The 22822-nt window shown below is 41.4% G+C and overlaps 1 protein-coding gene across 2 annotated transcripts in view; it reads right to left on the bottom strand.

The window, feature by feature from the left end:
* DIXDC1 (DIX domain containing 1) overlaps nucleotides 1-22822 on the bottom strand; it is a 99615-nt gene that overhangs the window by 2998 nt on the left and 73795 nt on the right. For both annotated transcript variants that reach the window (XM_023208224.2, XM_023208225.2), the window contains 2 exons: nucleotides 1269-1374; nucleotides 175-283 (listed from right to left, as the gene is read on the bottom strand). In XM_023208224.2, the coding sequence (XP_023063992.2) occupies nucleotides 175-283; nucleotides 1269-1374 (215 nt within the window). The remainder of the gene's footprint in view (nucleotides 1-174; nucleotides 284-1268; nucleotides 1375-22822) is intronic.

Below are 22822 nucleotides of genomic sequence, written 5' to 3'. Positions count from 1 at the left end.
AACATCTTGGACTATTCTATGACCACTTGGGTAATCAGACCATGGTCTGAGGCTCTGGCAAATTCCTCTGACCTGGTCAGGGAACTCATGTACTTCTGGACACCAGTGCTTGAACAGGAGGCTTCAGGGTTCAGAAAGAAACAATAACATACAGACTCTCCAGAGATTCTTTACCTCCTCTTTGACAGTGCCAAACTCAGGATCCAGTGCTTTGAAATGATACCGGTGATTCCCTTCCCGATCAATAGCTGCTTTAAAATCCTTTAGTGTCACCTCCTCCAACCTGCAACACAAAGAGAGAGCACTAAAATAGACTGTTGATCAATAGCTGGAAAGATAAGATGTTAACTTTAAACCCAGCCCCCTGCCAAAGTCAATAAGCAGAAATAGCCCCTCATTAGGTCACTGCCCCTGATAACCCAGATGACTAAAGCAGCAGAGGCTGGAGAACCAGTCATCACTAGGGAATGAAAACAGTATTAAATATGGGGTGATGTGAGAATTTAAAATTGACTTATTGCTTCAGGAGCCAAATCACTTTTCTCTGGAAATAAGACATAAAGTCCCTGAAATCAAATTTGTTGAATAACCATAAACATATCAAAGTTCTCTTGATTTTCTTCTTTGCTACAATATCCCAATTCTCTAGGATGGTAGAATCAAATCAAGTATCACCATCTTTATCCCTCTATCTTTAGGAAGCTGACGTCTAACCCAGACTAAATAAGCAGACTGTCTAGGTAAGGAAAATCCTATAACCTCTCTCAATAGTTGGTTGCAGAGTTTAAATATTTTTATTTCAAAACCATTTCCCTTAAAAGAAAGCACATTAACTTTTTGGAAGGTTTTCAACATAATTTCTCAATAGGAATTAGTTGCAGTCATTGAATAGTAACAAAGATCAATTAGTCATAGTCCTGGAGTGAGTGCCAGGCTGCAATCCATTGTATCAGCAGGAGCTATTTTGAACACTTAAAAAAAAAAAAAGATTCTTCCAAATGCAGAGCAATATTTGCATAGTTATCAGGATTGGAAGTACTATTGTTGTACCTGTATCTAGTAGTAGATCATGACTTGTCTTTTATAATACCACCGAATAGTGGCAAAGCTGAAACTAGAATCTCTATCTCTCTGGCTCATCTCACTGCAGTGAGATCTAACTATACTGCTTCTCAAACACCTTCCAGCTGCTCATATGGGCAGTAACTAATGAGGTTCTGCCTTCCTTTCCTTCTTTACAGTGAAGTATAATGATCCCAGAATCTCACCTCTTTGGTATATTGACCATGAAGGGCGTAAGTGACCGGTCAGTGAAATAGAGCACTTTAGTACAGGTGCTGCTGACAGTTGGAGAGCTCTGTGAGTGAGGCAACTCTACAATGAGAAAGAGACTCTGTGGTTAGAACATTCATTTGCTCCAAACCACCCATCTGCAGTTATTCAAAATGTTCCGGGAGAACAAAGCTGCCTGAGGTCACAGCCCACAGCTCTCACACCCTTGCCAAACACCATGTCCATATGCTATGATTGCCTAGGACCACAAGCACCACTTGCTTCAGACATGGACACTATCGCGAGGACTGATCATTCCTCACTCATAGTAGGGGAACAGCAACTGATAGAACAGGTGTCATTGCTAAAGATCAAAAAAGGACAGAGAAGCATGGCAAGATTTCAGCCAGGGAGGGCAGACACACAGCAGAAGCTGTAGACTCTGCCAATATTTAGGTTTCGGGGGTCCGTAGTAGAGAATACTCATGTAACTCATAGAAAGAAAAGTCGATAGGAACAAGAACCACAGAAGCAAAGCAATCTTAGAAACTCAGATCCCAAGGGGCTCATGCTCCCAGTCTAAGAGGTACAGAACCTTAGCAACTTAAGATTTATAGTGTTGATGCCATGGTCTTTAACACAGGTTTCTTGATACACTTTTTTTTTTTTTTTTTTTTTTAAGACAAGGTCTCGCCGGGTGCAGTGACTCACGCCTGTATTTTCCAACACTTTGGGAGGCCGAGGCAGGTGGATCACGAGGTCAGGAGTTCAAGAACAGCCTGGCCAACATGGTGAAATCCCGTCTCTACTAAAAATACAAAAGTTAGCTGGGCGTGGTGGTGCATGCCTGTAATCCCAGTTACTTGGGAGGCTGAGGCAGAGAACTGCTTGAACCCGGGAGGTGGAGGTTGCAATGAGCCGAGATGGTGACACTGCACTCCAGCCTGGGTGATAGAGCGACACTCCGTCCCCCCAGCAAAAAAAAAAAAAAAAAAAGACAGAGTCTCGCTCTATCGCCCAGGCTAGAGTACAGTGGCACAATCTTAGCTTGCTGCAACCTCCACCTCCCGGGTTTAAGTCATTCTTGTGCCTCAGCCTCCCGAGTAGCTGCAATAACAGGTGTGTGCCACCATGCCCAGCTAATTTTTGTATTTTTAGTAGAGACAAGGTTTTGCCATGTTGGCCAGGCTGGTCTTGAACTCCCTGCCTCAAGTAATCCACCCACCTTGGCCTCCCAAACTATTGGGATTACGGGCATGGGCCACTGCACCTGGACTGTCTCTATCTTTTAAAAAGGTACTTTTGGAAAAGTATGAGTCCTTGTAACTATGACTTTCATAGGAGAAATGACAAATCAGAAACTTTTATCAAAAACTAATAACTAAACTGTTACTAAAATATCTCCTGCTATTCCACCTATACTGATCTTCCTCTTAACTTATTCTAGGTAGTCAGATTGGCAGCCATAGAACAGTAGTTCTGGGAGGGGGTTTAAAATAAGGAGTATGAAGGATGAATTAATAGAAGGGAAAAAGACAAAGGAACTTCACCTCATTGTACAGAAATGGCATTCAGTCTGTTTTCAGAGTTTTTCTTCAAAGAATGCCAATTGGCCAGGCACGGTGGCTCACGCCTGTAATCCTAGCACTTTGGGAGGTCAAGGTGGGTGGACTGCCTGAGCTCGGGAGTTCGAGACCAGCCTGGGCAACATGGTGAAACCCCGTCTCTACTAAAATATAAAAAATCAGCCAGGCATGGTGGCGTGCGCCTGTAGTTCCAGCTACTCAGGAGGCGAAGGCAGGAGAATCGCTTGAACCCAGGAGGCAGAGATTGCAGTGAGCTGAGATCGAGCCACTGCACTCAAGCCTTGGTGACAAAGTGAAACTCCCTCTCCAAAAAAAAAAAGGATGCCAATTATTGTAACCTACATGCCATAATTCTCCTTTGCCCCAGCATCTAACACAGTGCCCAGCACACAGTGGTTGTTGAATAAATAAAATATTCACTTTTAACATTAAAGCTATATATTTAATTCATTCATTCATTCAGCAAACATTTATGGAGTACCTACTGTGTGTTCGATTTGAGAATATAAAAATCAACTATCTGTGGTCTCCAGCCTCCAAGAGTTTATCATTTAGTATGGATGATAAATACAATTACAAATAATTACAATACACTAAAATCAGATTTCTACAAGCTGTATTGGAAGACTGAAGATGACGAGGTTAATTCCACCTGGAACAGGTCAGGAAGGGCCCGTGGTTGGAAAGTCCTTTTTAAAAGCACCTTTTAAAAATCACGAGATACAGAAGTTGAAAAGAGTATTCCAAGAAGAGGGAAGGACAGGTGCAGAAGCATGAAATGGGATCATATATTTATAAAACTGTAGGTGAATTAGTAAGGCTGGAGCATAATGAATACATCGGGAAGTTGTGAGGTAAATAAGTAGGCAGAGGCCAGATCACAAAAGACTGTGACAGGGTAAGAGTTCAGGATGTTAGTCTTAAGCTATGGAAAGTTACTAAAAGATAGTGATATGATTAGATGGGCATTTTAGAAAAGTTGATCTCGCGGCAAAGTATGGATTGGATGGGACAAACTGGAAACCAGAAATCCTGTGCGGTAGTTTGGGTGTTTGTCCCCTGATACCTCATGTTGAAAGTTGATCCCCAATGTTGGAGGTGGGGCCTAATGGCAAGTGTTTGGGTCATGGAGGCAGATTCCTCAAGACTAGATTAATGCCCTCCCTGGGGAGGAGGAGTGAGTACTCACCCATTAGTTCCCACAAAACTGCTTGTTAAAAACAGCCTGGCATCTCCCTCCACTCTCTTGCTTCCTTTCTCCATGTAATCTCAGCACATGCCAACTCCCATTTGCCTTCTGCCGTGAGTGGAAGAGGATTGAGGCTTTCACCAGATGCCCACCTTCCAGCCAGCAGAATTGTGAGCCAAACAAACCTCTTTTCCTCCTAAGTTACCTATCCTCAGATACTCCTTTATGGCAACACTCAACTGACTAAGACATCCTGTTAAGAGGCAATAAAAACAATCTGACACATGATGATAGGAAAGATGTAGCCCTGGAGCTGGAGTAGGGATGGATTTGAAAGACCTTTAGAAAGTCAAAGTCTTAGTACTAGGGATATAGTTGAACATGGGGGGTATAAAAGGGAAAAGTAAACAATGACTGAGATTTACGACCTGGGAAGACAGATACATGGTAATACCATTACCTAAGACGGGAACACAAGCTGAATTATGTCATCTCATTATTCATTTTAAATGTTTATTGGGTGCCTTATTATGTATCAAGTATTAGAGATACACAAATAAATTAGATATAATCCCCACCCTTAAGGAGCTCAAAAGTATAGTGGAGTGAGATAGCAAAACAGTTACAATACAATAAAATAAATATGAAAATAATATTGCCATGGGCTGAATTGTGTCCCACCACCAACTTCATATGTTGAAGCCCTTATCTGCTATTTGACTATATTGGAGATAGGGCCTTTAAGGAGGTAATTAAGATTACATGAGGTCCTACGGGTAGAGCCCTGATCCAATAGAACTAGTGTCCTTATAAGAGATACCAAAGCTTTCTCTCCCCTACGTGAGGACACAGAGAGAAGGTGGCCTTCTACAAGCCAGGCAAGGAGCCCTCACCAAAACCTGGCCATGCTGGCAACCTGATCTTGTACTTCTAGCCTCCAGAACTGTGAAAAAATTAATTTATGTTGTTTAAGAGAGTTTAAGGTATTTTGCAATGGCAGCCCAAGCTGACTAATACAAATGTACACATTTGGGGAGAATTTCAAAGAAAGAGTAATCATGATGTCAAATGCTACACAGGGGTCTAATAGGCAAAGACTCGTTTGGTAAATATATCATTGATGATACTAGTGAAAAGTTGATTCAGATGACTAATGAAGAAGAATGAGTTGGATTGCATAGACTTTTCAAGTAAAAAAGCAAAATAAGAGTAATGAGGGAGAACTTGTCTCACCCAACATAAAGCCATATGACAAAATGATAGTTATTACAGTGTTATGGCATTACTATAAAAAAAATGTACAAAAAAACTCATAGACGATAAATGGCTGAGAAACATATCCTTGTATGTGTCTACAAATTTAATACATGATTTTAAAAAGTACCACAAAACAGGTGATTAATAGTTATAGCTTATAAGTTTAGATTTATTATCCATTTGGAGTTGATTTTTGCATATAGTATGAGGTATAGGTCAAACTCGCTTAAAAAAATAGATCTTTAACTTTTCTAGCACCATTTTTGAAAAGCCTATCCCTTTACCATTGATTTGTCTTTGCACTATTGTAGAAAATCAAATGGTAAATGTGTGTCTATTTTTAACTCTATGCTGTTCCACTCATCTATTTATCTACCAATTCACCAATACTACACTGTCTTGATTACCCTAACTTTACCGTTAGTTTTGATATCAGACAGTATGGTCCACCAACTGCATTGTTCATCTTTTTCACCATTTGGGTTGGGAGGGCAGTTAATTCTAGTCCCCTTATTCTTTCCTATAAATTTGAGAATTGGCATTTTTTTTTTTTTTTTTTTTTTTTTTTGAGACGGAGTCTCGCTCTGTCGCCCAGGCTGGAGTGCAGTGGCCAGATCTCAGCTCACTGCAAGCTACACCTCCCAGGTTCACGCCATTCTCCTCCCTCAGCCTCCTGAGTAGCTGGGACTACAGGCGTCCGCCACCTCACCTGGCTAGTTTTTTGTATTTTAGTAGAGACGGGGTTTCACCGTGTTAGCCAGGATGGTCTCGATCTCCTGACCTCGTGATCCGCCCGTCTCAGCCTCCCAAAGTGCTGGGATTACAGGCTTGAGCCACCGCTCTCAGCTGAGAATTGGCTTGTTTTTATCTACAAAAGCCTGGTAGGATTTTCACTGGAACTGCATTGAAGCTATAGATCATTTGGGGAAGAACAGGCCATCTTAACAATGTTGAGTACTCCAATCCATAAACATAGTATACCTCTCTGTTTATTTAAATCTTTATTTCATCCTTGTTTTATAGTTCTCAGTATAGTCATTGCACATATTTTATGAAGTTTATACCTAAGATTTTCTTGAGGGTTTTTCTTTTTCTTTTTTCTTTTTTATTATACTTTAAGTTCTAGGGTGCATGTGCACAATGTGCAGGTTTGTTACATACATACACATGTGCCATGTTGGTTTGCTGCACCCATCAACTCGTCATTTACATTAGGTATTTCTCCTAATGCTATCCCTCCCTGAGTCCCCCACCCCATGACAGACCCCAGTGTGTGATGTTCCCTGCCCTGTGTCCAAGTGTTCTCATTGTTCAGATTCCCACCTGAGTGACGACATGCAGTGTTTGGTTTTCGGTCCTTGTGATAGTTTGCTGAGAATGATGGTTTCCAGTTTTATCCATGTCCCTGCAAAGGGCATGAACTCATCCTTTTTTATGGCTGTGAAGTATTCCATTGTGTATATGTGCCACATTTTCTTAATCCAGTTTATCATTAATGGACATTTGGGTTGGTTCCAAGTCTTTGCAATTGTGAATAGTGCTGCAATAAACATGTGTGTGCATGTGTCTTTATAGTAGCATGATTTATAATCCTTTGGGTATATATCCAGTAATGGGATCGCTGGGTCAAATGGTATTTCTAGTCTAGATCCTTGAGGAATCGCCACACTGTCTTCCACAATGGTTGAACTAATTTACACTTTCACTAACAGTGTAAAAGCATTCCTATTTCTCCACATCCTCTCCAGCATCTGTGGTCTCCTGACTTTTTTATGATCGCCATTCTAACTGGTGTGAGATAGTATCTCGTTGTGGTTTTGATTTGCATTTCTCTGATGACCAGGGATGATGAGCTTTTTTTCATATGTTTGTTGACTACAGAAATGTCTTCTTTTGAGAACTGTCTATTCATATCCTTTGCCCACTCTTTGATGGGGTTGTTTTTTTCTTGTAAATTTGTTTAAATTCTTTGTAGATTCTGGGTATTAGCCCTTTGTCAGATGGGCAGATTGCAAAAATTTTCTCCCATTCTGTAGGTTGCCTGTTCACTCTGATGGTAGTTTCTTTTGCTGTGCAGAAGCTCTTTCGTTTAATTAGATTCTATTTGTCTATTTTGGCTTTTGTTGCCATTGCTTTTGGGGTTTTAGTCATGAAGTCCTTGCCAATGCCTATGTCCTGAATGGTATTGCCTAGGTTTTCTTCTAGGGTTTTTATGGTTTTAGGTCTAACATTTAAGTCTTGAATGCGTCTTGAATTAATTTTTGGATAAGGTGTAAGGAAGGGATCCAGTTTCAACTTTCTACATATGACTAGCCAGTTTTCCCAGCACTATTTATTAAATAGGGAATCCTTTCCCTATTTCTTCTTTTTGTCAGGTTTGTCAAAGATCAGATGGTTGTAGATGTGTGGTGTTATTTGTGAGGCCTCTGTTCTGATTCATTGGTCTATATATATAGCTATTTTAGTACCAGTACCATGCTGTTTTGGTTACTGTAGCCTTGTAGTATAGTTTGAAGTCAGGTAGCATGATGCCTGCAGCTTTGTTCCTTTGCTTAGGATTGCCTTGGCAATGCAGGCTCTTTTTGGTTTCATATGAACTTTAAAGTAGTCTTTTCCAATTCTCTGAAGAAAGACATTGGGAGCTTGATGGGAATGGCATTGAATCTATAAATTACCTTGGGCATTGTGGCCATTTTCATGATATTTATTTTTCCTATCCATGAGCATGGAATGTTCTTCCATTTGTTTGTGTCTTTTATTTCCTTGAGCAGTGGGGTTTGTAGTTCTCCATGAAGAGGTCCTTCACATCCCTCATAAGTTGGATTCCTAGGTATTTTATTCTCTTTGTAGCAGTTGTGAATGGGAGTCCACTCATGATTTGGCTGTTTGTTATTGGTGTATAGGAATGCTTGTGATTTCTGCACATTGACTTTGTATTCTGAGACTTTGCGGAAGTTGCTTATCAACTTCAGGAGATTTGGGGCTGAGACAATGGGGTTTTCTAAATATACTATAATGTCATCTGCAAACATAGACAATTTGGCGTCCTCTTTTCCAAACTGAATACCCTTTATTTCTTTCTCTTGCCTGACTGCCCTGGCCAGAACTTCCAACGCTGTTGAATAAGAGTGGTGAGAGAGGGCATCCCTGTCTTGTGCCAGTTTTCAGAGGAAATGCTTCCAGTTTTTGCCCATTCAATATATTGGCTGTGGGTTTGTAAAACTAGCTCTTATTATTTTGAGATACATTCCATCAATACCTAGTTTATTGAGAGATTTTAGCATGAAGCGCTGTTGAATTCTGTTGAAGGCCTTTTCTGCATCTATTGAGATAATCATGTGGTTTTTGTCTTTGGTTCTGTTTATGTGATGCATTACATTTATTGATTTGAGTATATTGAACCAGCCTTGCATCCCAGGGATGAAGCCGACTTGATCGTGGTGGATAAGCTTTTTGATGTGCTGCTGGATTCGGTTTGCCAGTATTTTATTGAAGATTTTTGCATCGATGTTCATCGGGATATTGGCCTAAAATTCTCTTTTTTTGTTGTGCCTCTGCCAGGTTTTGGTATCAGGATGATGTTGGCTTCATAAAATGAGTTAAGGAGGAGTCCCTCCTTTTCTGTTGATTGGCATAGTTTCAGAAGGAATGCTACCAGCTCCTCTTGGTACCTTTGGTAGAATTCAGCTGTAAATCCATCTGGTCCTGGACGTTTTTTAGTTGGAAAGCTATTAATTATTGCTTCCATTTCAGAGCTGGTTATTGGCCTATTCAGAGATTCAACTTCTTCCTAGTTTAGTCTTGGGAGGGTGTATGTGTCCAGGAATTTGTCCATTTCTTCTAGATTTTCTAGTTTATTTGGTGGAGGTGTTTATAGTATTCTCTGATGGTAGTTTGTATTTCTGTGGGATTGGTGGTGATATCCCCTTTATCATTTTTTATTGCATCAATTTGATGCCTCTCTCTTTTCTTCTTTATTAGTCTTGCTAGCGGTCTATCAGTTTTGTTGATCCTTTCAAAAAACCAACTCCTGGATTCACTGATTTTTTGAAGTTTTTTGTGTGTCTCCATCTCCTTCAGTTCTGCTCTGAGTTGTTTCTTGCCTTCTGTTAGCGTTTGAATTTCTTTGCTCTTGCTTTTCTAGTTCTTTTAATTGTGATGTTAACGTGTCAATTTTATGTCTTTCCTGCTTTCTCTTGTGGGCATTTAGTGCTATAAATTTCCCTCTACACACTGCTTTAAATGTGTCTCAGATATTCTGGTATGTTGTGTCTTTGTTCTCATTGGTTTCAAAGAACATCTTTATTTCTGTCTTCATTTCGTTATGTACCCAGTAGTCATTCAGGAGCAGGGTATTCAGTTTCCATGTAGTTGTGCGCTTTTGAGTGAGTTTCTTAATCCTGAGTTCTAATTTGATTGCACTGTGGTCTGAGAGACAGTTTGTTGTGATTTCCGTTTTTTACATTTGCTGAGGAGTGCTTTACTTCCAACTATGTGGTCAATTTTAGAATAAATGTGGCCGGGCGCGGTGGCTCAAGCCTGTAATCCCAGCACTTTGGGAGGCCGAGGTGGGCAGATCACGAGGTCAGGAGATCGAGACCATCCTGGCTAACACGGTGACCCCGTTTCTACTAAAAATACAAAAAATTAGCCGGGCGAGATGGCGGCGCCTGTAGTCCCAGCTACTCCGGAGGCTGAGGCAGGAGAATGGCATGAACCCGGGAGGCGGAGCTTGCAGTGAGCTGAGATCCGGCCACAGCACTCCAGCCTGGGCGACAGAGCGAGGCTCCGTCTCAAAAAAAAAAAAAAAAAAAAGTAGAATAAATGTGATGTGGTGCTAAGAAGAATGTATATTCTGTTGATTTGGGGTGGAGAGTTCTGTAGATGTGTATTAGGTCTGCTTGGTGCAGAGCTGAGTTCAAGTCGTGGATATCCTTGTTAACCTTCTGTCTCGTTGATCTGTCTAATATTGACAGTGGGGTATTAAAGTCTCCCATTATTATTGTGTGGGAGTCTAAGTCTCTTTGTAGGTCTCTAAGGACTTGCTTTATGAATCTTGGTGCTCCTGTATTGGGTGCATATATATTTAGGATAGTTAGCTTTTCTTGTTGAATTGATCCCTTTACTATTATGTAATGGCCTTGTCTCTTTTGATCTTTGTTGTTTTAAAGTCTGTTTTATCAGAGACTAGGATTTCAACCCCCCCCCACCCTTTTTTTCTTTGCATTTCCTTGGTAGATCTTGTTCTATCCCTTTATTTTGAGCCTATGTGTGTCTCTGCACGTGAGATGGGTCTTCTAAGTACAGCACACTGATGGGTTTGACTCTATGCAATTTGCCAGTCTATCACTTTTAATTGGGGCATTTAGCCCATTTACATGTAAGGTTAACATTGTTATGTGTGAATTTGATCCTGTCATTATGATGTTAGCTGGTTATTCTGCCCATTAATTGATGCAGTTTCTTCATAGCATCGATGGTCTTGACAATTTGGCATGTTTTTGCAGTGGCTGGTACCGGTTCTTTTCCATGTTTAGTGCTTCCCTCAGGAGCTCTTATAAGGCAGTCCTGGTGGTGACAAAATCTCTTAGCATTTGCTTGTCCGTAAAGGTTTATTTCTCCTTCACTTATGAAGCTTAGTTTGGCTGGATATTAAATTCTGGGTTGAAAATTTTTTCTTTAAGAATGTTGAATATTGGTCCCCACTCTCTTCTGGCTTGTAGAGTTTCTGCCGAGAGATCCGCTGTTAGTCTGTTTCCCTTTGTGGGTAACCTGACCTTTCTCTCTGGCTGCCCTTAACATTTTTTCCTCCATTTCCACCTTGGTGAATCTGACAATTATGTGTCTTGGGTTGCTCTTCTTGAGGAGTATCTTTGTGGTGTTCTCTGTATTTCCTGAATTTGAATGTTGGCCTGCCTTGCTAGGTTGGGGAAGTTCTCCTGGATAATATCCTGAAGAGTGTTTTCCAACTTGGTTCCATTCTCCCCATCACTTTCAGGTACACCAATCAAACGTAGATTTGGTCTTTTCACATAGTCCCATATTTCTTGGAGGCTTTGTTTCTTTTTACTCTTCTTTCTCTAAACTTCTCTTCTCACTTTATTTCATTAATTTGATCTTCAATCACTGATACCCTTTCTTCCACTTGATCGCATTGGCTATTGAAGCTTTGTGCATGCGTCACGAAGTTCTTGTGCCATGGTTTTCAGTTCCATCAGGTCATTTAAGGTCTTCCCTACACTGTTTATTCTAGTTAGCCACTCATCTCATCTTCTTTAAGGTTTTTAGCTTCCTTGCGATGGGTTTGAACATCCTCCTTTAGCTCGGAGAAGTTTGTTATTTCCAACTTTCTGAGGCCTACTTCTGTCAACTCGTCAAAGTCATTCTCCGTCCAACTTTGTTCCGTTGCTGGCAAGGAGCTGCGATCCTTTGAAGAGGTGCTCTGGTTTTTAGAATTTTCAGCTTTTCTGCTTTGGTTTCTCCCCGTCTTTGTGGTTTTATCTACCTTTGGTCTTTGATGTTGGTGACCTACAGATGGGGTTTTGGTGTGGATGTCCTTTTTGTTGATGTTGATGCTATTCCTTTCTGTTCATTAGTTTTCCTTCCAACAGTCAGGTCCCTCAGCTGCAGGTCTGTTGAAGTTTGATGGAGGTCCACTCCAGACCCTGTTTGCCTGGGTATCACCAGTGGAGGCTGCAGAAGAGCAAATATTGCAGAACAGCAAATATTGCTGCCTGATCCTTCCTCTGTAAGCTTTGTCCCAGAGGGGCACTTGCCTGTATGAAGTGTAAGTCATCCCCTACTAGGAGGTATCTCCCAGTTAGGCTACATGGAGGTCAGGAACCCACTTGAGGAGTCTGTCCGTTCTCAGAGCTCAAACACCATGCTGATAGAACCACTGCTCTCTTTAGAGCTGTCAGACAGGGACGTTTAAGTCTGCAGAAGTTTCTGCTGTCTTTTGTTCAGCTATGCCCTGCCCCCAATGGTGGGGTCTACAGAGGCAGCAGGCCTGGCTGAGCTGTGGTGGGCTCTGAATAGATCGAGCTTCCAGGCAGCTTTGTTTACCTACTCAAGCCTCAGCAATGGCGGACACCCCTCCCACTGCCAAGTTGTTGCCTTGCAGTGTGATCTCAGACTGCTGTGCTAGCAGTGAGCAAGGCTTCATGTGTGTGGGACCCCCCAAGCCAGGCACTGGACAGTATCTCCTGGTCTGCGTTTGCTAAGACCAGGAAATGGAAATGCACAGTATTTCAGGGGGAGTGTCCCGTTTTTCCCAGGTACAGTCTGTCAGGGCTTCCCTTGGCTAGGAAAGGGAAATCTCCCAACGCCTTGCACTTCCTTGGTGAGGTGATGCCCCGCCCTGCTTTGGCTCGCCCTCCATGGACTGCACCCACTGTCCAATGAGATGAACCAGATACCTCAGTTGGAAATGCAGAAATTACTCGTCTTCTGCGTCGATCCCGCTGGGAGCTGCAGACCGGAGCTGTTCCTATTTGGCCATCTTGGAACCCGTCCCAGGTTTTTCTTTTTCTAAGAGATGGGGTCTTGCTATGTTGGCCAGGTTGGTTTTGAACACCTGGCCTCAAGTGATCCTCCCACCTTGGCCTCCCAAAGTGCTGGGATTACAGGCTTGAGCCACCACACCCAGCCCTCACGGGGGAATTTTTGGTGTTACTATAAGTGATTCTTTTACAATTTTTTCCATTTCCAAATATTCATTGCTAGTATATACAAGAAGTAGTTTTTTTTTTTAGTTGACCTTGTGTCCTGTGACTTTGCTAAACTCCCTTATTAGATATAATAGCTTTATTATAGATTCTTTGGGATTTTCTTCTTAGACAATCATGTTATCTACAACACAGGCCATGCTAAACTTACTTCTTAGACACAGTGACTTTATTATAGTTTCTTTGGGATTTTCTATATAGACAATCATGTTATCTATAAACAGAGGCTGTTTTGTGCCTTCCTTCCCAATCTCTATGCCTTTTCTTTCTTTTCCTTGCATCTGTGTTCATTAGAGATACTGGTTTTGGTGCCAGGGTAAAATAAAATGTACTGGGAAGTGTTCCATCCTCTTCTACTTTCTAGAAGGATTTATGTAGAATTAGTATTATTTATTCCTGAAGTGCACCCATCTGGTCCTGGAGTTTTCTTCAATGGAGGATTTTAAACTAAAAATTAAATTTCTTTAATAACTATAAAACTATTTAGGTTATCTATTTTCTCTTAAGTTTTGGTAGTTTGTATCTTTTAAGGAATTTATCCATTTTGTCAAAGTTGTTAAATTTATGAGTAAGAAGTTTTTTCTAATACTCCTTTATTGTGCTTTTAATGTGTACAACATCTATAGTAATGTTGCCTCTTTCAATTCTTCTTCTTTTTTTTTGAGACAGAGTCTCACTCTGTTGCCCAGGCTAGAGTGCAGTGGTATAATCTTGGCTCACTGCAACTTCTGCCTCCTCGTTTCCTGGGTTCAAGTGATTCTCCTGCCTCAGCCTCCCGAGTAGCTGAGATTACAGGCACCTGCCACCATGTATGGCTGGTTTTTGTATTTTTAGTAGAGATGGGGTTTCGACAGTTGGCCAGGCTGGTGTCGAACTCCTCACCTCAAGTGATCCACCTGCCTCGGCCTCCCAAGTGCTGGGATTACAAGCGTGAACCACTGTGCCCTGCCTGTTTCACTTCTAATATTGTTATCTTCTATCTTCTTTTTATCTTGGTCAGTTTGTCTATAGATTTATCAACTTCATTAAACTTTCCAAATAACCAAATTTTGGGTTGATTTTTTTTCATATTTTCTAGTTTCAGTGTATTTTACTTCCAGTCTCATATTTATCCCTTCTTTTTGCTTGCTTTGAATTTAGTTTGCTTTTCTTTATCATGTTTCTTAAGGTACCTTAAATTATTGAGTTCAGTCATTGAAAACTCTTCTCATGTATGTACTTAATGCTATGAATTTCCTTCTAAGCACTGTTTTTGTCACATCTCACAAATTTTTATTGTTTTCATTATCTATTCAATTCAAAATATTTTGTAATTTCCTTTATGAATTCCTCTTTGACCCAAAGGATACTTAGAAATATGTTGTTCAACTTCCAAATATTTGGGGATTTTCTAGATATTTTTCTGTTGACCTCTGTCTGGATTAATTCCATAAACAACACTGCATAAATTCAATTCTAAAAAATTTGTTTTGTTTTATGGCCAGAATGTGGCCTATCTTGGTAAATGTTTCAAATGCACTTGAAAAGAGTATGTATTCCACTGTCATCCACATTTAGAGTATTCTCTAAATGTCAATTAGAAAGAGCTGGTTGGTAGTGCTGTCCAGGTGGTTTTTGTTTTTGTTTTTGTTTTGTTTGTTTGTTTGTTTTTGAGACGGAGTCTTGCCCTGACACCCAGGCTGGAGTGCAGTGGCACAATCTTGGCTCACTGCAACCTCTGCCTCCCGGGTTCAAGTGATTCTCCTGCCTCAACCTCCCAAGTAGCTGGGGTTACAGGCACTTGCCACCACGTCCGGCTAATTTTTATATTTTTAATAGAGACAGAGGTTTCACCATGTTGGCCAGGCTGGTCTCAAACTCCTGACCTAAAGTAATCTGCCCACCTTAGCCTCCCAAAGTGCTGGGATTACAGTCATGAGCTACCATGCCTGGCCCAGGTTTTCCATATTCTTATTGATGTTCTGTACACTACTTCTACTGATTACTGCAAAAGAAGTATTAAAGCCTCCAAGAGATGGGGGTTTCACCATGATGGCCAGGCTGGTCTCGAACTCCTGACCTCAAGTAATCTGCCCGCCCTGGCCTTCCAAAGTGCTGGGATTACAGTCATGAGCCACTGCGCCCGGCCCAGATTTTCTATCTTCTTATTGATGTTCTGTACACTACTTCTACTGATTATGCAAAAGAAATATTAAAGCCTCCAATTGTAACTAGATTTATCTATTTCTCCTTTCAGTTTTTGTTTCATGTATTTTTTGAGGGGGAGAGGAGGGAGGACAGTGTCTCACTCTGTCACCCAGTTGCCCAAGCTGGAGTGCAGCCTCCAACTCCCAGACTCAAGTGATCCTCCTGCCTCAGCCTCCCAAGTAGCTAGGACTTCAGGCATATGCCACCACACCTGGCTAATTTATTTTTATTTTTGTAGAGTCAGAGTCTCACCATGTTGCCCAGACTTGTCGCAAACTTCTGGGCACAAATGATCCTCCTGTCTCAGCCTCCCAAAATGCATGGGATTACAATGAGCCACAGTGCCTGGCCTGCTTCATGTATTTCAAAGCTGTTATTGGGTATACACACATTTAGGATTATTATGTCTTCTTGGTGAATTGACCTTTTTATCATTATGTATCATCTTTATACCTGGAAATATTCCTTGTGCTCAAGTATACTTTATAAGATACTAATATAACCACACTTCCTTTTGATTAGTGTTTCCATGGTATATCTTTATCCATCTTTTTACTTTTAAATCCCTTTATATCATTATATTTATAGTGGGTTTCCTATAAACAGTAGCTGGTTGAGTCTTCCTCACCTGTATGTGCATGTTATCAACATTTTCACTACAGCCTTTAACATATGAATCATAGTTACTTTAAATTCCTTGTCTGCTGGTTTCGACATCCTTGTCACATTTGAGTTTGGTTCTGTTGACTGCTTTTGCTCTTCACAGTGGCTTAGTTTTTCTCTTGCTCTTGTGGGTGCCTCATAATTTCTTACTGAATGCCAGACATATGTCAAGGCAGGAGAGACAGAGGTAAAAATATCTGTTTAGAAATGGGCACACTGTTTGTTCTTCTAGGCCATTAGTGGGGAAGCTGAGCTGGGATTGAGATTTTTGTTAAGGTTACCTTCAGTGCACCACCATTTTCCAAGTCTTCTAGAGTTAGGTTTAGGGACAGCTGGTTGTTGGAGAGTTGTTCCTTGATGTTCCTTCCCCTCCCTCAGCTGTAGCTTTCCTCATGTGCCTGTGCCTCGGTCAGCCTCTTCCTGCCTCAGAAGCGGTCCACTGCTGCTAATTAAACAGTGCTTGCTCCCCTAGTGGTGGAAGATGAGCAGTGCTTCTCTATTGTCCTCATGCAGCCCCAGTTTTTAAGTGGGGTTTTCTCAGTGATCCTGTCCCTTCCTCAGTAGTAGGCGACCTCTTATAATCTGAGTCCAAGATAGTTTCCTGCCCCTCTGCCAAGGTAGTGTTCCTTTTCCTTTCCATAGCCACTAGGTGTAATGGGTCTTCACCTTTGCCTAGAGCAGGGACGGAGGGGTCAACAGGATTTGCTTCCCTTCCACAGTGGCTCAAGGCTTTGCTCCATAAGCGAGAACGGTCCAAATGTAGCTTCATGCCTTTCCTGCAGTGGCAGCTGCCCCCTTGCTCCATGAAGGAGGGAGGGAGGGTGTTTTTAGACTCTATCCCCACGACCAACCTTTTTTTAACCAAAAGCATATTTTATTAATTTTTAAATTGATACATATTAGTTATACGTATTTTTAGATTATATACATATATATGTTTTTTGTTTGTTTGTTTGTTTGTTTGTTTTGAGATGGAGTCTTGCTCTGTCACCCAGGCTGGAGTGCAGTGGTGCGATCTCAGCTCACTGCTAGCTCCGCCTCCCGGGTTAACACTATTCTCCGGCCTTAGCCTCCCAAGTAGCTGGGACTGCAGGTGCCTGCCACCATGCCCGGCTAATTTTTTTGTATTTTTAGTAGAGACGGGGTTTCACCGTGTTAGCCAGGATGGTCTCAATCTCCTGACCTTATGATCCGCCCGCCTCGGCCTCCCAAAGTGCTGGGATTACAGGCGTGAGCCACCGCCCCTGGCATATATATATATTTTTAAGATGGGGTTTTGTTATGTTGCCCAGGCTGGTCTCAAATCCCTGGACACAAATAATACTCCCACATCAGCCTCCCAAGTAGCTGAGATTACAGGCGAAAGCCCACCATGCCTGGCTCGTGTTATTTTGATACGTGCATACTATGTGCAATGATCAAGTCAGAGTAACTGGGATATCCATCACCTCAAACATTTATCTTTTCTCCTTTTTTTTTTTTTGAGATGGAGTTTCACTCTTGTTACCCAGGCCGGAGTGCAATGGCGCAATCTTGGCTCACCGCAACTTCAACCTCCTGGGTTCAAGCGATTCTCCTGCCTCAGCCTCCTGAGTAGCTGGATTACAGACATCTGCCACCACGCCTGGCTAATTTTTATATTTTTAGTAGAGACAGGGTTTCTCCATGTTGGTGAGTCTGGTCTCGAACTCCCAACCTCAGATGATCCACCGGCCTCGGCCTCCCAACGTGCTAGGATTACAGGTGTGAGCCACCGCGCCTGGCCTACATTTTTCTTTTCTTTATATTAAAACATCCCAATTCTTCTAGCTCTTTTATTTTTTTATTTTTCCTTTTTGAGACAGTCTCACTGTGTCACCCAGGCTGGAGTGCAGTGGTGCGATCTCAGCTCACTGCAACCTCTGCCTCCTGGGTTCAAGCGATTCTTGTGTCTCAAGTGGCTGGGATTACAGGTGCTTGCCACCAGACCTGCTAATTTTTGTATTTTTAGTAGAGACAAGGTTTCACCTGCCTCAGCTTCCCAAAGTGCTGGGATTACAGGCATGAGCCACCACGCCCAGCCTAGCTATTACAAACTATACAATAAATTATAGCTATAGTCACCCTACTTTCTTATCAAACACTAGATCTCACTCCTTTTATCTAACTGTATTTTTGTATCCATTAACCAACCTCTCTGTCACCCTCCCCAAGCCTTCCCAGGTTCTAGTTACCACCAATCTACTCTCTACCTCCATGAGATACATTTTTTTTTTAGCTCCCACATACTAATAGAGAACATGTGGTATTTGTCTTTCTGTGCCTGGCTTATTTCACTTCACATAATAAGATCTAACTCCATCCATGTTGCTGCAAAAGAAAGGATTTTATGCCTTGTTATAGCAGAATAATAGTATTCCTTTGCATATATATATATATATTTTTTTTTTTTCTTTATCCACTCATCTGTTGATGGTCACTTCAATGAATTCTATATCTTGGCTAATGTGTTTTTGTTTATTTGGTGTTTTGTTTTGTTTTTAAGACAGGATCTCACTCTGGAGTGCAGTAGCACAAACTATAGCTCACCACAGCCTTTATCTCCCAGGCTAAAGCTGTCCTTCCACTGCAGCCTCTTGAGTAGCCAGGACTACAAGCATGTGCCACCATGCCCAGCTAATTTTATTTTTAGTAGAGACAAGGTCTTGCTATTTTGCCCAGGCTGATCTCAAATTCCTGAGCTCAAGCGATCTTCCTGCCTCAGCCTCCCAAAGTGCTGGGATTATAGGCACAAGCCACTGTGATCAGCCTTGGCTACTGGAAATAGTGCTGCAATAAACATGGGAACGAAGATACCTCTTTGATATACTGATTTCCTTTCTTTTGGATATATACCCAGCAGTGGAATTGCTGGCTCATATTATTTGTATTTTTTTTTTTTTTTTGAGGAATGTCCACACTGTTTTCTATTGTAACTATACTCATTTACATGCCCACCAATGGTGTATAATATTCATTCCCCTTTCTCTGCATCCTTGCTAGCATCCTTTTTTTTTTTTTCACATGCCCGCTGTGTCAAACGTCTTTTTGATAAAAGGCATTTTAACTGGAGTGAGATGATATCTCACTGTCACAACCAATCTTTTCATAAGCACCTGGTAGTCATGAAAAAGTGTCTGCAAGTGGGTGTAAATTCCTCTTGTGTCTGTGGCTCCCAAGGTTCCTATACTGTCTTCTCAGCCTTTAGCAAATAATTAAAAATCTCAGGCCGGGTGCAGTGGCTCACCCCTGTAATCCCAACACTTTGGGAGGCCAAAGCGGGCAGACCACCTGATGTCAGGAGTTCAAGACCAGTCTGGCCAACATGGTGAAAACCCGTCTCTACCAAAAATACAAAAATTAACCAGGTGTAGTGGTGGGCACCTGTAATCCCAGCTACTCGGGAGGCTGAGGCAGGAGAATCGCTTGAACCTGGGAGTCAGAGGTTGCAGTGAGCCGAGATTGTGTCATTGCACTCCAGCCTAGGCAACAAGAGCAAGACTCCGTCTCAAAAAAAAAAAAATCTCAGTTGAATTCTTATCTGTTGTATAGTGGCCCCACCTTCCTCCCAGGCTCTACCACAAGTGAGCCAGTACTTTCATCCTATGTCTCCTTGTAGGCACCTATTTCTTTTTCGGGTTAGTTGATTGCACTATGATTTCATCTCTCTGATGGGTTCAAGAAAGTTACGATTTTTCAGATTATCCAACTTTTTCTTGTTGTTTCGGTAGAAGCAAGGCTTTTTCTGGCTTTCTACATCCTAGGCAGAAGGCAGAACTGCTATTTTTTACAAAATCTCACTTTTTAAATATTGTAGTAAAATTCACCATTTTAACCATTTTAAGGTGTGCAATTCAATGGCATTTAGTACATTTAAAATGATGTGCAAACAACCACCGTTATCCAGTTCCAGAACACTGTCATCATCCCAAAAGAAAATCTGTATGCACTGAGTGGTTATTAGCTATTCCTCCCTCGCTCCTGACCCTGGAATCTGGCTAACCCACTCTACTTTCTGTATCTATGGATTTGCCTTTTCTGGACATTTTATATAAATGAACTTATACAATATGTGCCCTTTTGTGTCTGGCATCTTCCACTTAGCATGTTTTCCAGGTTCATTCACACTGTAGCATGAATCAGTGCTTCATTCCTCTTTATAGGTGAATAATATTCCACTGTATGCATATATTAGAATTTGTCTATCCATTCATCAGTTGATGGACATCTGAGGTGTTTCTACTTTTTGAATATTGTGAATATGACTGCTAGGCACATAGACGTACACGTTTTTTTGAACTCCTGTTTTCAATTCTTTTGGGTCATATGGTAACTCCATGTTTAACTCTTTGAGGAAGTGCCAAACTGTCTTCCATAGCAGCTGCACCATTTACATCCCCAGAGCGATGTATGACAGCTCCAACTTCTCCACATTCTCACCGACACTTATTATTCTCCATTTTTGACACCATTTAGTAGGTGTAAAGTGGTGTCTCACTGTGGTTTTGATTTGCATTCCCCTAATGCCTAATGATTTTGGGCATCTTTTCATGGGTTTATTGGCCATTTGGGGTTTTTTTGGTTTTTTTCTAGACAGAATCTCGCTCTGGTGCCAGGCTGGAGTGCAGTGGTACAATCTCAGCTCAATGCAACATCAGCCTCCCAGGTTCAAGCAATTCTCCTGCCTCACCCCCTGAGTAGCTGGGACTACAGGCGCGCACCACCACACCCAGCTAATTTTTGTATTTTTAGTAGAGATGAGGTTTCACTACATTGGTCAGGGTGGTCTCGATCTCCTGACCTCGTGATCTGCCCACCTCGGCCTCCTGAAGTGCTGAAATTACAGGTGTGAGCCACCGCACCTGGCTGGCCATTTCTTTATCTTCTTTGGAGAAATGTCTGTTCAAGTATTTTGCCCGTTTTCTCTTGGGTTGTTTGTCCTTTTGCTGTTGAGTTGTAAGAGTTCTTTATATATTTTGGATCCTAGATCCTTATCAGACAATATGATTTGCAAATATTTTCTCCTATTCTGTAGGTTGTCTGCTTACTTTCTAGATAAGAGGTTTTATACAAAAAAGTTTTTAATTTTGATGAAGTCCAATTTTATCTTTTATCTATTTATTTATTTTATTTTATGATTATTATTTTTGAGACAAAGTCTCCCTCTGTAGCCCAGGCTGGAGTGCAGTGGCGCAATCTCAGCTAGCTGCAACCTCCGCCTCCCAGGTTCAAGTGATTCTCTTGCCTCAGCCTCCCGAGTAGCTGGGATTACAGGTAACCACTACCACACCCACCTAATTTTTGTATTTTTAGCAGAGATGGGGTTTCACCATGTTGGCCAGGCTGGTCTCAAACTCCCCATCTCAGGTGATATACCCACCTCGGCCTCCCAAAGTGCTGCGATTACAGGCATAAGGCACTGTGCCCAGGCCAATTTTATCTTTTTTCTTTTGTTGCTCATGCTTTTGATGTCCTATCTAAGAATCCACTGCCAAATCCAAGGTCATGAATATTTTCCTCTATGTTTTCTTCTAAGAACTTTATAGCTTTAAGCTCTTATATTGAAGTCATTGATCTATAGTCTGAGTTAACTTTTGTATATGGTGTGAAGTAGGGAGTCCCATTTCATGGAAATATCCAGTTGTCCCAAGCACCGTTGGTTGAAAAGAACATTCTCTGGTTATATGGGTTTTTATATGAACTCTCAATTTGATTTCACTAATCTATTGTTTTACTTTAAATCTGAAATAATTATTGTTTTCCCTTAAGAGTAAACGGCAAGAAAGGAAGTGGGTTCAGAAAGTACATTACTCTTTCAGGAAATTTAATTATGTTGAAAAGGAAAGAGAAAGGGCACAGCCAGAGGCGAATGAGAAGCATTTGCCTTGCATCTCTCATATGCTCCACAGTGCACTAGATCATTTCATTTCATTTCATTTCATGCTCAAATTCTTCAATATTACTTTGGTTCCATAAAAAAGGAGACTTAAGATTCAGTGACATTAACATTTTGCCCATGGTCACACACTGTGCTAAATGGCAGAGCCAAAACTGTACCCTAGATCTGTTTGATTGTATATTCTGTATTTTTCCCTCTCTATTATTTTGTGTCCAGTTTTGGACATGACTTTACAGTGCCTTGGGACCTACAGAGAGAGATATCTAGTTTACATTTAAAAATATAGTACTAGGCTGGACACGGTGGCTCATGCCTGTAATCCCAGCACTTTGGGAGGCCGGAGCAGGTGGATTGCCTGAGCTCAGGAGTTCAAGACCAGCCTGGGCAACACAGTGAAACCCTGTCCCTACTAAAACACAAAAAATTAGCCGGGTGTTGTGGCACGCACCTGTAATCCCAAACACTTGGGAGGCTGAGGCAGGAGAATCGCTTGAACCCGGGAGGCAGAGCTTGCAGTGAGTTGAGATCATACCACTGCACTCCAGCCTGGGCGACAGAACAAGACTCTGTCTCAAAACGAATAAATAAAAATAAAAAATAGTACTGAAGCTCAGAAAAGAACTGAGATTTGAGATAAAACATAAAAGTAATTGGCACACAAGTGTAGTTAAAGCCAGGGAGTGGAAGAGATCACTTGATGCCGAAGACAATATGAAAAGGCTTAGGTTTAGGCTTCAATTGGATGGAATCCCAGGACATGTCAACATTCAAGAATTAGAGCAGAATAAAATGAGATTCAGGAAGGACTAGAAGGAAAACTCAGTATTGACTTCACTACCTGCCAGTGGCAAATCGAACTTGTTCATCTCTATATCTCCAGCATCTAATGTTGATGGTGAATAATGGATGCTCAGTAAATATGTTAAATAAATATCTGAATGACACTGAAACTGAAGAAGAAAGTTTCCAGGAGACTTTTAGAGAAGAGTCAATGCTTTTGAAAAGACAATGAAAGATAAGGTTT

This window comes from Piliocolobus tephrosceles, chromosome 13 (assembly GCF_002776525.5).
Source record: "Piliocolobus tephrosceles isolate RC106 chromosome 13, ASM277652v3, whole genome shotgun sequence".
NCBI lineage: Eukaryota > Metazoa > Chordata > Mammalia > Primates > Cercopithecidae > Piliocolobus > Piliocolobus tephrosceles.
Note: the sequence above shows the minus strand (reverse complement) of the source record. Positions and strands in the feature narration are given on the sequence as shown.